General features: G+C 44.2%; 2 protein-coding genes across 2 annotated transcripts; both read left to right on the top strand.

Moving 5' to 3' along the window:
• Nucleotides 1-1,604: 1,604 nt before the first annotated feature.
• On the top strand, nucleotides 1,605-6,014 carry LOC128298375 (uncharacterized). Its single transcript, XM_053034128.1, has 3 exons — nucleotides 1,605-1,896; nucleotides 5,614-5,766; nucleotides 5,839-6,014. Exons 1-3 carry the CDS (start codon nucleotides 1,605-1,607, stop codon nucleotides 6,012-6,014), a joined length of 621 nt encoding a protein of 206 aa, XP_052890088.1.
• A 2,492-nt stretch (nucleotides 6,015-8,506) lies between these two features.
• On the top strand, nucleotides 8,507-9,356 carry LOC128299329 (uncharacterized). Its single transcript, XM_053035252.1, has 2 exons — nucleotides 8,507-9,002; nucleotides 9,079-9,356. Exons 1-2 carry the CDS (start codon nucleotides 8,507-8,509, stop codon nucleotides 9,354-9,356), a joined length of 774 nt encoding a protein of 257 aa, XP_052891212.1.
• Nucleotides 9,357-17,922: the final 8,566 nt, after the last annotated feature.

Below are 17,922 nucleotides of genomic sequence, written 5' to 3'. Positions count from 1 at the left end.
CTTGGCAGTTGCTCAGAATCTTCAGATATTTTTGGGTCTCGAGACTTCATTTGAGGATCACTTAGTTTGTCTCGTAGATAAACTGTCCCTGATTAAACATAAAGCAGGATCGGACAGGACAGGATCGGTACAAAATTCTACCCCTAACCAATCCAATGTACGCGTTGCTGATTATCCGGCTATGGTTTAATAAAATTAAGTCTAGAAATGGCCCTCCTAAACCTCATGAGGACACCAAGCAAGAAGAACACATTCAAAACACAAACGCAATTCGAATAAAAGTATTTAACACTAATTATGCTGAAACACAAACAGAAACGCAGAAAAGCACTGCACTGCAAATGCACCCAACAAACAGAAAGCAAATTATGCTAGTATTGGAACGTACGAAGGCATTGAGCCCATTTCCCAAGTAATTTACAAGCAGTAAAGCAACAAACTGGAATACATCTTGTTTTCCATCGAGCATCACTGGTCGGGCGTAAAAAAAAGCCTTTTATCCACCTATTTACCTATTTGCCGGACTCTATCAATGATTCCAGCCCTCGGTGCCATTAGAGCTGGAAAATAGAAAAAAAAGGATTTTAATAAATTTGCCCTCAACGGGGCCGCCGGAGCAATTATCTTAATCAGTTCGCTCGTTCGAATTCGGCGTACCTGTCGAATGTATTACTTAAAACTAGATTTCTCCGCCGCGGCACTTATTAAAGCCCATCAAGTCGTGGTTTTGCATCGAAATGGAACCAGCTCCAAATTATGAAGCCCGAAAGGTTATTATTGTAGCCGGCAGTGGGCAGTGTCGGTGAAATGGGTACTTCTTGTGGCACGGCGAGGCAAACAACAGGGTTACAATTAGATCGCTCGTGGTGCTCGTCAATGAAGATGGTTCGCCCAACATGTTTTTTGTTTTTTGGTGGGGCACTGTTGACCGGCCAGTAGTTTGGGCACGGATCAACGGAAACGAAAACGAAATGCGAAGTGCTTAGCAAATGTGTGTAAAAAGGCAGGCTAGCGCTCGCTAACTAGCTTAGACCCATCGGAAGCGAAACGATGCCACATTCCAACCGTACCAAAAGTAACACCCGATGAATTCTCGTCACGTTCTGGCACACATTCGCGCATGGCCGTCGGTTATGATTTGCTACCGTTAGCACCGGCACAGCCGGCAGCTGGCCAGCGCACTTACCTACATGACCAAAAGCGCCCCACCGTATCAGGTGGATGGCGGTGGGCGAACCTCCAGCGATCGGTCAGGATCACGCACGCTGCATACGAATTGGGCGTAGGGTTCGCCAAACCGCATGGAAGGAAGTTTCGGTTTTCGCTCCATAAACACCGTCACGTTGGGGACAATGTCGCCCAGCTCGACCGGCAGGTGGAGGAATTTTGTTGGCTCGTACCGGGAAACCCCTTCCGTCGGGAAAACAGAGAGTGTGTGTGTGTGTCGGTCGGTATATTGATTGAATTCGCATAAATAGCATTGTAATAGCAAATTAACGCATCAGTTGTTCGCCCTAGCTTATCCGGCCACCAGCATAGTGCAAGTGTCGTCCTGCGTACCGTGCGTCTAGTGCAGTTTTCTGTTGTATCCGCCCCGTTTCAAGATGGTCGCTAAGCGTTGCTTTCTGGTTGCCGCCCTGGCAGTGGTTGCGTTCGGTGCGGTGGCGTACGCCGACACAACCAAGGAAGAATCGGCCGTGATCAATCTGATCAACGAGATCGACAACGAGCCACGGTTCCCGCTGTTCGGTGGGCTCGCCGTGGAGCGTTCCAACGACTACGAGGTCCGTGCCTACGGTGGCCGCACGAACGAGGACCTTGCCGACCGGGCGGTCCGCTACCTTGCCTCGCACACGCTTAAGTTCAACGTGCCGTCGGAGGAGAACACCGTCGAAGGTGAGCGAAGGGTGCGCGTGTGGTGAACGATAACGAAGTGTTCGGGAACATCCGCGGGGGTAGTGTGAAGTGATCGGACGGTAGATCCGTTCTGGAGCGGTGAAATTCAAAGGACCTTTTCAATTAAGTAGGAGTGAAATAATACAATGCTAAACTAATTAATTTAATTGAAAAATTCTAAATTCAAATTAGAAACACAGTGATACAAAAAATTGATTTTGGCTTAGTTTTTGCATGAATAATCATCAAATTGAATTCAAGTACTGGTTACATTTTAATGACAATTCTTATGTACGATTAACATATTTATTATTACAAACTATTTTGACACCTTTTTGGAATAATCATTTATTATGAATTATTCAACAAAAAATATTGTTGGAGACACGTGCTCAAAACGTGTTTGCCCAAAGCAAAATGAATCATCCTAAACATCTTCCTCCGCAAGCTACAAAGCAAAGGAACAGATCACCTTTCATAGTACATGTAATTTAAAAAAAAGGCAACATAAAACCGAACGCATAGCTAGGCCAGCAGCAAGGTTGTAACTTTGCCTACCGAGATTTCATAACCTTGGAATAGCTCCAACCGTCAACGGGTGATTAGGCCACATGAGGCTGTTTCATCATACCCGGCAAGGAAAGCCATCTTGCTCAGCGTGGTTTCTAGCTATGCATGAAGGTCCATTTTTGCAATTCCCCGCCGATAGGGAGCACAGCGAAAGGCGAACTCGTGCAGAGGCGAACTCACCGATTAGCGTCATCTGTTACCTGAACGGACCAGACCGTTACCGTAGTTTCCGTTTGAGTGTGCGTTTTTTTTTTGTGCACTGGGATGGTTTTCCACCGCCAAGGCCATGTGCATCGCTGATTCAACCGTATGTCGGTTTTTGGGGTTGGATTCCATCGGTTTTTGCATCTCCCTCTCTGGGGTGACTGGCGGTGCTCGGTCCAGTTAGAAGGCCGGATGCCACTGGTAGCCCACAGTGACTGAGTTAATGGACAATAAAAGTGGACAAACTTTCTCGAAACAAAAATAACACTCACTTTCGTTGGCATCTTGCTAGACGTAGCGACTTGGTTGAATTGCTGGAGTGCAAGAAACCATTAAAGATGGAACAGACATTACGCTTCTAAGCACATTCAACCGTAACCACACGGGTTCAAGGTTGCCAAAAGGTTACGAGCGTTTGGGGTAACTCTTGGCCGGGCGTAACCGGTGATGCAGCGTTTCCATTGTACACGGGAACTAAATAGAATAAACTTTCACCAGCATCCAAAATGGTGGCCCATCTCCGGGTGGCTGGAAGAAGATGGAGCCTCAAGGTGAGACCGATTAGAATGGGTCATCGACATGGGAACAGGTTCTTTGAGAAAACAGGAGGGAAGCAAAATCGGCTACTGAACCAGTTCCCTAGAGGGCATATCGCGGTCGAAAGAGAAAGTTACACCGTATCAAATTTTAGTCGCTGGAAAAAAATACGTTCTGAGCGTGGTTACCGATGGATACAACTCAAGACATCTAACCAAGAATTTCTGGCGTCTAGCCACTGTATGGTCTGCAACAGACAACCAACCAGCTGCAGCATAAAATGTGTACATAAAAGCATAACATTGCATTTCATTAAATTTATATAATTCTTGCCCAAAAAGCCCAATCATAGTACGGTTGCGCATAATATCGTTGGCAAATGGGAAACCGTCCGGCCAACTCGTTCCCCGGCGTAGATTAATGAACATCTCGTACTCGGTAATTGCATTGCAGCGTGGTGGTTTTATTTTATTTCGGTCGATCAGTGTAAGTGTCCTGCGCCAAGTGGTGCATATTTTCAGGACACTTTGCGGCAACCCGAAGAAATACCTGTCCCGGTTGGTGCGCCAAAGTAAAAACTTTCACTTTGTGATCCGGTGGATCCGGCTTTCGAAAATTCTCCAAAATATTTAGCCCACCACCGGCCACAGCCGGGCCACAATGGGAGGATAACAATAGCAGCAGCAACAGCAGCAGGAGCTACAAATTAAATATTAAAGCAGAAACGAAAGGAGAGAACGAACGAGCGGTTCGAATGAGAGGGTTGTAATAACAACAACAACAACAACAACAACAGCAGTAACAAAAATGTAAAGGTTCAACAAGAAAAAAAAGGGAAAGTCGCTCCAAAGACATACTTCTTTCGGTGTTATGTTTAAATATGCCACACCCTTTAGCGAGCACCCTTGCGCGCTCCTCGACATTCCACAGCGCGAGCCCTGGGTGGCAGGAAACGATCAAGAACACACTCGATGCGGTACGAACGGCGCGTGAGCATCGTCATGATCATCCCGCTCCGCGAGGAACAAAATGGTGAGCAAGTGAGCATGGAAGCTCAGCATGCGGGAGACAACAAAAGGCACGCATCGCTCCTTTGGGGTGTTCGGTGCGATCGGGATGGTTCGATGAACTCGGATCGGTACGTTCGCATTCATCGAGAACGGGCCAGCCCGCGTTCGGTTCTGCTTCGGCTGAACGTTTTCTGGGTCATTGGCACAGGCTCTTGCCGCGTGCTGCTGGTGCGTGGATCGAACCGCGAGAAACAAGTGCGTCGATCGTGCGCCGGCCCACAGCCTTAAGAACGCTGGCGAGTTCGCTGGCGGATGGGACACCAAACTTTCCCCCAAAATCAATAGACACGATTGTAGCAGGGTCCGCCTATGTACGTGGGCGACCGTAAGGCCTTGGGGCGACATTGATACGCCCTCCAGGTGGAGGTGTTTGGTGGGATCATAATTGCCAGACAATGGGTGAAAGTATGGCCGATGGTGGGTTTAATGCCGTGTTTGCTCGCGGCCTGTTGCAGAGGGTGCTCTCACGGGGTTTAAATTATTTTCCTCCATAAAATTAGCCACAGCCGCTAAGATGTTTCGCGTCTGTTGCAGCTATTTTTTTGTGTGTGTTCGAATTATTTGCTCTTCGTGGATGCTGGAGGGCGTCAAAGCGGAATGAACTGAACTTTTATTTGCCGCGATGGAAGGTTACCGATGTAAGTGCTGGTTGGGTAAGAACCAACCGACTACCGGTGTGAAAGAAGTAGCTTATTTGCAAGGGAAATATGGCTAAGTTGAAGAAATGGAAAATATGCCGGAGTGAATAATATTCAACTCCCATGGCTTTCATGATTATTATATTTCAATTTCATGGTATAGTCCATTGACATCTGGCCTAGTACACCAAAGGCCATGGTTCAAATCTCAACGAGACTTACTAGGCTAAGGAAATTAAAACAAATAATAATTTGTAACTGCCAACTTAAACTGTAACTTAAAGTGTAACTAAATATAGCATTTTTTAAATATTATAATCTATTAGCACCAGAATTGATAAGCGTTTTCAATGGATTTTTATTGACTTTTTGTGTAATTAATTTTTTAAAAGAATTGTACTACTGAATAGATATTTAAAATTCATACATAATCATTGTTAAATCACAAAATATAGTGTGACGAAAATTTATCAAAATGGTGTGTCCTGTTGTGTTAGTGTTAAAGAATGTTTAAATTTTACTTTAAAAAATTAAACGTCATTGTTGTTAAAACACCCTTTTGTAGTATGCAATATTGTATAGCTTTTATTGCTACAGCCTTTCATTTAAAGCTTTCCGTGATCGAGCTTGCATGTTAACTCACGTACGATCGTGGAGCTTAGCGTATAACAGTGTCGAACTTTCTCTGGATCTTGCAGAAGCTCGCAGCAGCCGTCTGAAGAAAATGCTGCTGCCTTTGCTGCTGGCAATGAAGCTGAAGATGGCTGTTGTGCTGCCGATCCTGCTGGCCATCGTGAAATTCATCTCACTCAAGGGTCTGATCGCCGGTATGCTGGCTCTGAAGTTCTCCAGTAAGTATAACTAACCGACTATGCAATCGTTTCCGGGCTGATCGTTTGGTATGCTCTCTTCCCGCCCCGTAGTCTTCACCGTCCTGAAGGATCTGTTCCAGAAGAAGCAGGAACGTGTGACCACCGCTTACATCACCAGCGCCCAGCCCGTGAATGCCGAGATCGTCCACCAGGACTGGAACCGCAACGGACAGGCTGCTGCCCACGAGCTAGCCTACGGTGCGTACCCGTACGCGACCCTCCAGTAGGTCCCGAGTGTGGTTTTCCACCATCGCTACCACTCAACAACCAAAACGCTCACCGATAAAATGACGCCGATGAGCCTTTATTTATTTGCTTAACTTTAATAATTTATTGATCGACCACCCTTCCTTTGATCACGCCATTCCTTGATGCGCCACCGGTGTACACCGGTGTTCGCTGCTCAATGTATGTGGATGTGTAAATAAAAGGCGTACAGGCAAATGAAAGCCAAGTGAGTGTTTTTTTTGTTGTTGCTGTGCACTTTTGTGCGACCGAAAGTAAGGACAGCTGTAGTGAGGTAGAAGGAAATTAGGCAGCACACTACTGGGGATCAGCTTGAGTAGACAGATAATTCATATCCCAAAAAATCTGCCGAAACGGTATTCTGTCGTCGGCAGTTAGTTGTAACGGGTAATGGGGTTAGGCTTATGGGGAGGCGTGCCGAGAGCAAAAAATCAAGCATATTGTTTACCATCTAGCTGCATTAAATGACCCATTTAGAAACGGCACCGTACGCAGTACGATCGATCACCGGGCAGATCGGTACACGGCGATTGGGGTTAGCATGATTTGCTCGTTGGCCACCGGTAATGCGTGAGGAAGTGTACTGATGATGTGTTAATCTATCTGTCAAAGATTTGGAAAAGATTAACGTTGGACTGCTCCTATGACTTCCAACATACTTGATTGTTATATCTGAATTAGTTAACATGTCCGTAATATTATTTGATCATCCTTAAACAATGAAAGTGCTGACATGTGTGTTGATACTTGGTACTTGCTGTTGGACAAATGTAAGGATGAATTTAGGGAGATATTCCCTTTGGCTATGATTAAATGATTAAAGAATAGCACAAACTATATTTGTCAGACCACAGAAGATTACGGATTTAAGGTAGAGCTTTTCTCGTATTTTGAACCAATACACCAGGGATCGTGGATCAAATCTGATCTAGATCAACTAGATAATAGAGTATGGCAGACTTACTACTTGGCTGTGTTTTAAACATACGCCTAGTAAGACTTATGATATGGTAAATATGAATTAATACATGGCGCAAATCCAAGATAAAGATATGCAGATTGATTATCAATCTCGTATCGATTCATCAACGCTGGGTATCATATGGAATTATATTATTTTTTATTGGACTAGTGACGCTCTTCTTCCTTACTATTATGTCCTTTTGAGGTATCTGCTACATCAAGTATAAATAATCGTATAGATAGGAACAAGTCATCATCTTCTTCTCATCATCTTTCGTGCTGACAAGTGATATAGGGCTTATTCCTTAAAAATAGGCTTCATCTGTGCTTTGTTTGTTCAATTAATTTTGTTTAATTATTGTAAATTGTGTTTTTTTTATATTTTTTTAAAGTATTCAGCAAAATACAGCATAATTACTAATTAAGTTGTAAAAGTAAAGTGCAAAGTGGTATTTTATCTTTTAATATTATTGGGAGTGCAAATTCATAATATTCCACTTCCACTTCCAGTTAAAACGTATTAATCATTTCGGTGCTTTCCCGAGCACACAAATGGTTCCCATTGCTTCCAGTGTAGTTGGCGTGAAAGTTTCCCGATCAAATCGGAAGAATATTTGTCTAATAATCGTGTAATGACAAAACACGTGCGACCAGCGACGAGCTCGCAACTGTTTTGCTCCACATCCGTTCGGGGAATGCCCGCGATCGAAAGGGAAAATCTTTACGGTACGCTTCACTAACCCAATGAGGCCGATCCGTTTCTTTGGCTGGTGGCCAAAGTGGATTTGCTCGAATTTGTGTCGCAATGGTGTCCCGGTAGCGACTTGCAGTTAGTGCGCGTCAAGCAAGTACCATTGCTTTGGAGAGTTGCGTTTTTGTTTTGTTTTTCGTGTCCTAACCCCACGGCAACCGGGACGATTTTTGACGTACGTGGCGGTACCGTGCGGTGCTTACCACGCCATACCGACAAATCTAATTGAACCGCGAAAATCTCGATCATTACCTCTTTATTACCATCCACAGAAAGTTTCCACCCCGCTCGCATCCCTCCACTGTCTGAACGATCTCCATCGGTTCTTCATCGGTGGCAAGGCCAAGATCAGGCTAGCAAACTGAGAGGGGAAAGGCTGGCGATGGGACGTTCCAGGTGTCTCCGAGTGCTTCGCGATCGCACAGCAAACCTAATCATGCGTTAAACAAACCTCAGCGAAAATGCGACCACGGGCCTTCTGGGAGGGAAGGGAGTGATCTAGGGCCAACGTGGTGCGTTTTGTTCGCTTTTCTATCCCCTTGCCCCAGTGTACAAGACATCATTTTTCATCTCTGCGGTTCTCCCTTCGGAGGGAAATTCGGGAGAGACACCGGGATGATCGATGGCAAGTGCGCGATCATATAAAAGTACGCGCTGCCGATGGTTATTTCGTCAGTGTTCAAGTGTTCGACTTCCGAAACAGGTGCCAATTGTGTGGAACCAGTAGTGCCTCCAGCAGCGTATTCTAGCACGGTCGAGATGCGTTCTATCGAAGTTTTCCTCAGCTCGACGTTTGTGGTGATTCTGGCCAGTTGGTTGGGCACGACCCAGGCAGCTATTGCAGGCAATGGTGGCGGATCGGTGTTTTCCTCGTCTAAGAAAATGTGTGATCAGCGGTACAGCGTAAACTGCTTGAAGCTGGAGCTAGTGTCCTTCCTGGAGCGTGTCACCAACCAAAAGGAATACAACCTGATGGCGGGTGTCAGTGTGGTACGCGACCCGGGTGCGAATATTACCCGTACGGCCGACATCATTGCCGAGGTTACGCGCATCTTCCCAACCAACCCGGAACGACGTTTGGACGAGTTCTTGCTGACCAAGCTGAACGATTATCTGCAGACGCACTCGCTGCGGCTGAAGTTCGTCGATGGCGATGCATTCCAGAAGGCACGAGAGGTGTTTGCTGGACGTAAGGGAAAGTTGGGCAAAAAGGGAGGACTCGAGACACTCATCGCCGGTGCCATGATGATGAAGGGTACGTATCACATTCTGAATGGAGAGTGCTATATGCGAGTGGAGCGTGAAGTAACACGTGGCGTCTTCATCTGCAGGAACACTGGCGGCGGTTGGGCTGGGAGCGCTGGCATTGATCGCGGGCAAGGCACTGATGACGGGTCTGTTGGCGCTGATGTTGGCGGCAATCGTCGGTTTGAAGTCGCTGGCTAGCGGAGGCGGTGGCGGTCATAAGTCGACCACTTACGAAATCGTAGCCAAACCGATGTATTCTCATTCGCACACGGAGCATGATGAGGTGGGTCACGGTCACACAGGATATGGCGGCTATGGTCGATCTTACGATCTTGCCTACTCGGGACAAAAGCCAAACTGAGCTTTTCTGGAGAGGATGTTACTAATATGGGCACTAGTAGGTGCATGTAATTTCTGAGGTTAGCTTTACTTTGACAAACTTGTTTCCTATAGGCTGTTTCGGGATCTTTTCAAGAAGTTATTTATTTTGAATGCTAGGGAACTGTCATTTCTCTTCTGCCAAAACTTATTCCATAATTATTTATTTATTGTAGTGTATTGTAAACGAAGCTGTTCGTACTTTAAGCCAGAACATTTTTCACGAGAGTGATGTTTACCGGAACCGTGAATAATAATCGATAATAAATGCTCAATCGTTGACAGATGGAAAAGTTCAGATTTCGCCTATTCTTAAACGGAAAAATTAAACGAAAAACTATCCTACGGTTAAATAAAGTAAAAAAAAAGCCAGAAATGATAGGCTTAAACATCCTGAGGCTGTCGTGTCGATAAAGAAGAAGGAGTTTGAGTACACTGCATACTTCTCTTGCGTAGCCGTGTAACCAGGCCGATATGGCTAGTCAAATAGAAACAAATGTTTTATTTAACCAAGGATATATGTAATCCAAGCGTATTTTCGATATACCAAAGGAATTTTCGATCAGTTTTTTCCCTTTTTAATTAGATTTTGTGCTATAAATGAACTCTGCTGTTTAATTTCCAAAAATCGCACAATCTGCACAAATTGTTTGAGGCCCCTAACACGGCGAGGCCCTAGGCGGCCGCCTACTCCGCCTACCGTTTGATCCACCGCTGCATGCCTCTATCGCATGAGGTTTTTTAATGGAGGTTTCTACATCAATTATTCAGTTTCTGTTTATTTTTTAAGATTAACACATATTATTAAATCATATTGTGCAAACAATAGACCCAATGGGTCTGACCCATTAAGAATATCGATACACCTGGCTGGATAAGCGAGCGTTTCATTAGCAACTGTAAGTCACAGCAGACTAAATCAACACAATATGTTGTGTTTCTTGAAGAGTAACGAATCAAACAAATATGCAACGAAGACAAAGAAATTGTTTTGCTTAGAATGAATGTTGGCGTTAATGATATTAATTCCTAACTGGAGTAATCAACATGATTTCAGTAATGCTCGTTCGTTTAGATGCATGAGAGTGCATAAAACAGCATAAAACAGAATAATGCACTTTCACTGTGGCGATCAGGCAAGATTGATACGCACACCTGTTTCTCGTGTATGAAGTAAGTGACCTGAAGAAAGGAGATCACCTAGAAACCACGTCTACATCCGATCGAGGCACATTTTTTTTTGTTCTTAAGCTCATCAAAACCGGATGATCGTACGAACTGCGACGCATGGTGGTTGGTGGAGTCATTTGCATGCAGTTGAAAAACTCTTATGATGTTTTATGACTTTGTAAAAAAAATCAACAACAGAAACCAAAAATAACTATTTCTACTAACTAACTAAAAAAACATATGGATCATGTTGAATAAACTCAAGATGAAATATTTCAATTTAATTCGCATTTCTTCAGTTTATTAGTAACGAATGATTCATTTAAATAAATTTAGTTCAGTAAACAGAACAAATCAATTGCTTTTTTTTCTTTTTAAATTATCTATTTAAAGTTTTACAATTGAAATTAAGATGACGTGTTTCGTGTAACAAGGAAAATATGATGCATTGGGATGTGGAAGCCGCGCCGGTCTGTCATACAAGATCGATATTCCCAACTGTCATGTTCAATTTTCTGTCGCGAGGCAGAAAATGTCTTGGTATTCTCATAATAGTTTATCGTTTATTTTTATGTACAGTTTTTTTTCTTCATACTACTTATTAAAATATTTTTAATATGTCTTGTTAGATTTTTCTCGTAATTTAGAAGCATTTTTTCGCCATTCTTTTAAGCTTCAATCTGTGTATCTGTGTTCAATGTGTATGAAGGTGTAATTTACTTCAATATATAAAGCTTTTCCTGTTTTCGTTTATATGATTCATATTAGAATTATTTGATTAAAAACAATTATTTGGGATTCGCTCAATTAAAAAAAAATGTTACATTGTAAAAGCAGCTTTATTTCGTAAAAAAATAATATAACTGTTAATAACGCTAGATATTGTTTTACGTACTCCATGCGTGTCCAGTCTCCCTTATTCTGCTCATCTCACCACAACATTGCGATGATACATTGCTCACCATCTCACGGTGAGAAAGGGGAAGAGTAGGTTGGAAAATCTTCCAACCCCATCCCGCTCATCTTAGACGGGCCGATCGGCACGATAAACCCACCGAAAGGTACGGCCATGACACAGCCACCGAAACATTGGCCGCGCAGCTGCGTGAGCGATCGCGAGTGAGAAAGAAAGTTGATAAAACACTCGCCGTGCACCGGGAACCGGCTCAGTTGGATCGAAACAGCGCGCCACTGTGGACGCGTACGATTGTTGTGCACCGTTGGCGTAGTACGCAAGCCACAGTTTTCGTCCCTCTGGTAGGCATCGTGAGAATCGTCTGGCGGTCTGGCTTTAGCAAACGCGAGACCTGCACGCAAACCTCTTTTTCCCTGTGTACGTGAGCAGTGACGGCAAACTTTCACTGCTTTCCCATTCCGGTGTGCCTTCGCAACCGGGTTTCGTCGGTCGGATCGCAGGCACAGCGAGTGAAACAGTGAGCCAGGAGAGCAAACAACGGAGCTGCGGTTTCTCGAATGCTGCGCTAGTGGCCGCGGCTAGTTGCGCGAGTGCGTATAAAAGAGAGTGTGTGTTTACACGGTGATTAATTAGTGAGCTCTAAGTGGATAAAGGTACACTACAGCGGGATGGGGGCAATGTTTAGCTGGATGGGTGTATCGAGTGGGATGCGATTGCCGAAATCCTTTCGACGGACAGCTTTTGATTGGGGATGGATTTTGGTGATCGTCTTTTCCGTACATTGATAAACAAGGCTGACACGGATCACGTGTGCGTATCGTTGCACAGGTGGGTCAGGGTGCGTGCGAGAGATCGTTCCCAAAATGGGAGACGAAAAAGATGGCGGCAAGCAGTTGGACGACTTTCGGTGACAGAAACGTACGGGAGCGTCCCGAGATAAAGGTGCAGCGAAGCTGTTTGGTTTGCTAATAATTCGCCGTTCTGCTTTCCACGTTGCATGACATTCGAGAACACGAGTGTCCCATTTTCGGCAGCAGAAGAAAGACAAATAGTGAGTGGGGGGGTTTATGGCACCAGAAAACGGCCGAGAGAACGGAAAGAGAACCGCCTTAACAATGACATATAAAAAGAAACATATCACCGAATGAGATTCATCAGCTTGCCGGACCGGGATACGAAAAGGAAGAGATCGTAGTTACGTGGATGGCATACCGGAACGAGCCGGGTGGAAACAAGATGAGTGCCGCTGGAAGTAGGCACGGTGGAATATTTTTCTGTTGACCGATTTCGGACACCGCCACGCTGACCGCATGTTTTTGTTTGGCTGTGCTTGGTTTTGGGGTCCGCCCGAGTGGTTTAATTAATTCACCCCCAGCAAGGTTGGGGTTGATAAGCGAATGCTAACGGAATTTGTTCGGCAGGGATGGACAAACGGTACTAGTGGTGCGAGCGATGAACCGACTGCGTATTGGGACAACTTTTCAAAATCGCCCAAAATCCATGGAGGCCCTACACCCTACAGCTCCAGGGTGGGAAGAAGGATTGTTCGGACAATTTGACGATGTCAGCAGATGGTTCATATTTTATGCAAGATTTAAGATAACAATGAGGAATGTGGTAGAAAAACACTGCACTTTCTCTTCAAAGTTTTGCCGAGAGATTTAGTAGCTCCAGAAACACTGTGACAATATTGCACTACGTAACATTTTGAATGTTTTGTAAATGAGAAAGATTTGTTTGTATTTTTTTTAGAAGAAATTTTCAATTGCAGGGTTTTCGGGTTGAAATAGCGAATTTGTGGCACATTCTGGATTCGAATTAAGTTGAATAGGTAGATCTATCTAGATCTAGACTAGAATTCTATTCGCTTTTTATATTTTTTCAACTGATATCAATTATTTTCAGAAGCTCCAGGGTGTAATCCAAGAAAGTTTTGAATACAATCAATGTTATCTTGCAAATGCTTCAGGATTAGGAGAGATCTTTGATCGAAATATTTTAGTTCAACTTGAACATAACTCTGAAATTGTTTCATACATTGTATTACAGGGTTTTCTACGTGAAGTGGCAAAACGAAACCAAATCTAGATTTTGTTCAACTTCAACTAGAATATATCATGTTCAGCTTAACAGAAGTTCCAGAAACATAAAAAAGATTCCAGATTATCCTTCACATAATCTTGAACTTGAACAGATATGTCACTAGAACTTGAAAATTCTGTAAAGCTACATAAGCATAGACGTTTGACCGCGCAAAGAATACAACGGCAGAACGGTGTTGGCCATTGATCAAAAAATCCTTTTGCAGTGATAATGATAAAGAACTACATGATAAAAAGCTTTCTCATTTCGACTGCTCATCAAAACACCCACCAACCAGTTGAACTGGTTTTGATAGAGTAATTTAATCGAGAAGTTGCCTTCGTTACATTCTGCGAGTGCATTTACCACTACGCCAAACCATTACAGCTAAAGAACGTTCAATCGGCAGCAAGATGCGTAAATTGAAACATTTAGATCGATTTTTTACCAATTGCTTGAGCAATTTTATCAATTCCAAACGATTCGATCGAGTCGACGCTAACCTACTTACCTAAATTGACACCCCGAGGCCAATTCGGGTGCGTAAAACTCGAAAAGACATACTCCACTGACCCTGTTCAGAAAAGGCAGATTAAAGAAACCTGGACGATAAGGCAAAAAGCAGGAGCAAACGCAAAAGCGTTCAAATTATGAGTAATTGATGTACGTTTTTCTGTTCTTTCACCAGTTAACCGCACACAATGAGGCAAACGAATGCGCCCAATTTACGAAGTCGTAGCTTCCGTTCGGTGTTCTGTGCGGATGGTTGAAGCTGTTCTGCTTCTTGCTATGTTTTGCTCGATCACCATTAATTGATGTTTTGATGGGTAACGCTTACGGGCAGGTGATTGTACTTCCGGACGCGCGCAGGAAGCATCCGGTGGAAGGAGGCCGAAGAATGTGGCGATCAGCTTGACCCACCCAACAGCCGCTAATAAATTATCATCGAGTCGAACGAGTAATATTTTTTTCACCTGTCCTGCACATGGTTTGGCTGTTCGAAAAGCTGCTCTGAATTTTTAGCGGTAAATCACCGCTGATCTATCGTTTTTTTTAGGGTTGCACGAGATCGTGGGCAAGAATGTTTCTCCTGGGCAATATCGTTAATATGCATTAGTCCATCATCGATAGGTGTGTGAGCTGTTTTTCTTTTTTTTCTCTCGCTCAAAGTTTGATTTTTTGTATGCTGGGATTTTCCGGCTTGCAAGCCAGCTTTACGAAGCTTATCCAGCTTCAGCACCAGAACGGGATCCGGCTGTTTGATGTTTCGTGCAAAGTCATGATATGTTAAAAGTAATTGCATTTTAATTCTACCAGCATTCCAGGGCACCGAATAATGCACGGAAGAAGGAATTCACTTGGTTTGAACTTCGGCAGGCAAAGAATATTTTTTTATATATTTATACGAAAAGATTCTAGCATTGATTGGAATGATTCATTCCAAAATTTATGTAACAATTTCAAGTTGTTTCGTGATACAATTTTATGTATCGGTGTTGAAAAAAACAGAAACAGCTGCTTAGTGTTCGATACCATATATGGAAGAAGTTCGCGAACACTGGCTTTAGATTGCTCACCGTCACTTACAACGGAGGCACAAAAAGTACCACCAGCCCGCCATAAAGTACAACCGAAAAAAGGTTTATATGCTTAAAAGCTTTCTCTGGAAACCGTTCTGTAATTATCAGTATGCCTAATGTTGAAGAATTGAATATTATAATGTGCAAATGATTTTTTTTATTGGTGCTGTTGCCAAAATTAGCGTCTGAAAGCAAAGCCGCTAGTATTGAGCGGTATCGTCTGAATGCCATAGTGAAAAATACCGTAAAGCACCCGCCATGTAAAAGATCAAAGGAGAAAGCGTCGTACTGGCTGGAACGAAGCATATCGGGATTGTACTTTTTTTTTGTTCCTTTGGTTATCATCGATCGATAAGAGTGGATGTATGCTCGGTTCGACCACGGGATGGAAATGGTGGCAAAGTGAAGGCGAACAAATCATAGTTTGTGGCTTGTAAGCACTCGCGAAGGAGTACCATTACATGGAGTGAAAAGTAATGCGCCCACGGCCAAACGCTAAACGATCAAATGATCGTTGTCCAGCGGTGATCGCAGCGAGGTGCTAAACAGTGCGTGATATGGGAAAATTTAACTAGCAGTGGAAAGAGATACAAACAACATAAAACAAGCGCCGAGAGCGTGTGATCGAAAGCATCGTGTGGAAAAGCTCATCGGAAAAGTTACTTCACTGTCTCAGCAGCCTTTTATGCTCCCTCCCACCAGTGGTGGATTTTGAATATTTACCAGCTCCCATGCACACCCGAGTGCCGAACGCTGGACCACGCTGGCATTAGGGCACTATTTGTGAGGGTGTGTTTTTCTAAATCGCTTTTAAAAGCGTGCTAGCAGACAAGCAACAATTGCACGCACCAGCGTCCGAAGCCACTCGGATATTAATTGCCACCCTTTTCCAAGAGGACGAGCGCGAGCTGGAAAAGCTTTCTCGTTCACGGCCACCAGCGGTCATTATCACGCCCGTGGCCACGATCGGGGCCGCATGATGTAAGCTGCAGTGCGGAAATGCAGCGTGGTGTGTTTGTTAGTAGGGAAGTAGGTGAATATTAATGATACGCGGCACGATCGTCGTTAGATTTCCCTGCCACTGGGTTCTGATTAATTGATTAATCAATTAATGGAAACGAACCGGGCGAGCTGTCGGGATGCGTGCGATGCAAAACGAGGCGTGCCATTTTTCGTACGCTTATTATCGCTTTCTTACTGGTCGCTCTGTCGTCCGATCGCTCTAATAGCTTCAATCGATCGCGTGTTTTGCCGGTAGCGTGAATTTGGAAATTGGCCACGGGCGGCGAAAATTACTGCCCAATTCGATTATCGATTGATTAAACATGTCTCGATGCGAATTGGTATCGTCCGGCTGTAAACAAGGGAAAATTATCTCCTTACCATCTCGCTCCTCTCTCTTTCTACGAGGTACACTCCCCAAAAAAAACCGGTGTGTTTGATGATGCTTCCATGCATTTGATGGCAGAAGACTCTTCAAAACGTGCGATAGGAATCTTTCCTGCCGGCACCTACTTACCGGAGCTATTTACCAACTGCTAAAGTTTCTCTAGTCGTTGAATGGCCGACGCACTGGGCGCCCATTGAAGATGTGGTCTAACCGTGTCCCGAACCGGTGCCGCATCGGTTTCACTTTTCCAAGTGGAAATAAATAGAAAAGGAAGTGCACACATACACATACACTCTGACCGCTTTCGCAATGGGACGAAAATTAGCGATGCACCAGGGCGGAGCTGGGCGGAGGGTAGTGGATGCTGGCAAGGCAAGCATGTGTTTTTATTTTCGATTTGGTTGAAATAGAAATTGCTCCAGGGTTGAAATATTTTGAAAAAGAGGGAAAACCCTGCAATTAGGAATATGGGTGCGGGGATTATTTTGCTCTTGAAAAACGGCAATTATAAACGATAAAAAAAACTTTTGTTAATGCCATGGAGCTAAATGTAAGATCGGTCATTACCGGCGATCGTGCAATTATTTATCAATGAAAAGCTTTCTGTGAGTTTCGACCAGAAATACATCCGTACTAGTTTGTGGAAGAAATTGTATGCACCTTAAAAAGAGATCCATGTTCAATGTAGAATTCCATTGTGCAGTGTCCAAAAACATGCATGGTAGTATGCTCTGTTTGCGCCACTGAATGTCGGTCAGCCTTGAGATCGCATGTCAATTGATCTTCGCGTAAGAGCTGAGTAGCTGGTGGAGTTGTTTTTGGAAAGAAAAATCACCAAACAAATGAATACAGCTCACAACCCAGTGGCGTGTCTCGCAAAGCAACAAAACATTGTGGATGACAAATTAGTTATGTTTTTTTTCCATTGCGATGTGCATTACACGCCCATTTGCAACGTGGTGTTGGAGTTGTGGCTTTTCGGCCGGAAGAGTACGAACGAAAGCAATCGACGTGGAACGGAAGGTCGACCGTATCAGAGACGTATTTAAATTTCTGGACAACTGATCGCAACACACGCACACGGTATTCAAACCACTTCCGTGCAAGATCCGGGGAAGCTTTCGGGGCGAGTGCATGATAAACTTTCGAATTTTGGGACAACCCATCGGGAGCATCCTTTGCATGGCAATAAATGGGCATATGGGGTGGATCTTATCATCACGTACGCATGGGTCATCAGCCTGAACGGTGGAGTCGCATCCCACCCTGCTTGAGTGCATAGAGAAATTGGAAGAGACTCAGCAGTGTGCCGCCATCTTCGTTAGAAGGCTGGTCAGTTCATCCTACGCTCCAAAGGAATCCGGCCGGTGATCTGCCAACATCTTTTCTACCGTCGTGCAGACAGTAACCG

Source organism: Anopheles moucheti, chromosome 2, assembly GCF_943734755.1.
Source record: "Anopheles moucheti chromosome 2, idAnoMoucSN_F20_07, whole genome shotgun sequence".
Lineage (NCBI taxonomy): Eukaryota > Metazoa > Arthropoda > Insecta > Diptera > Culicidae > Anopheles > Anopheles moucheti.
The sequence above is the reverse complement of the archived record's forward strand: the minus strand, read 5'-3'. Positions and strand labels throughout refer to the sequence as shown.

What these genes read in the sequence shown, in the direction of transcription:
- LOC128298375 (XM_053034128.1), top strand. Translation starts at nt 1,605, where the DNA reads ATGGTCGCTAAGCGTTGCTTTCTGGTTGCCGCCCTGGCAGTGGTTGCG. An exon ending in GGAGGAGAACACCGTCGAAG is followed by an intron (nt 1,897 to 5,613) that starts GTGAGCGAAGGG and finishes TGGATCTTGCAG; the next exon opens with AAGCTCGCAGCAGCCGTCTG. An exon ending in GCTGGCTCTGAAGTTCTCCA is followed by an intron (nt 5,767 to 5,838) that starts GTAAGTATAACT and finishes CCCGCCCCGTAG; the next exon opens with TCTTCACCGTCCTGAAGGAT.
- LOC128299329 (XM_053035252.1), top strand. Translation starts at nt 8,507, where the DNA reads ATGCGTTCTATCGAAGTTTTCCTCAGCTCGACGTTTGTGGTGATTCTG. An exon ending in CGGTGCCATGATGATGAAGG is followed by an intron (nt 9,003 to 9,078) that starts GTACGTATCACA and finishes CTTCATCTGCAG; the next exon opens with GAACACTGGCGGCGGTTGGG.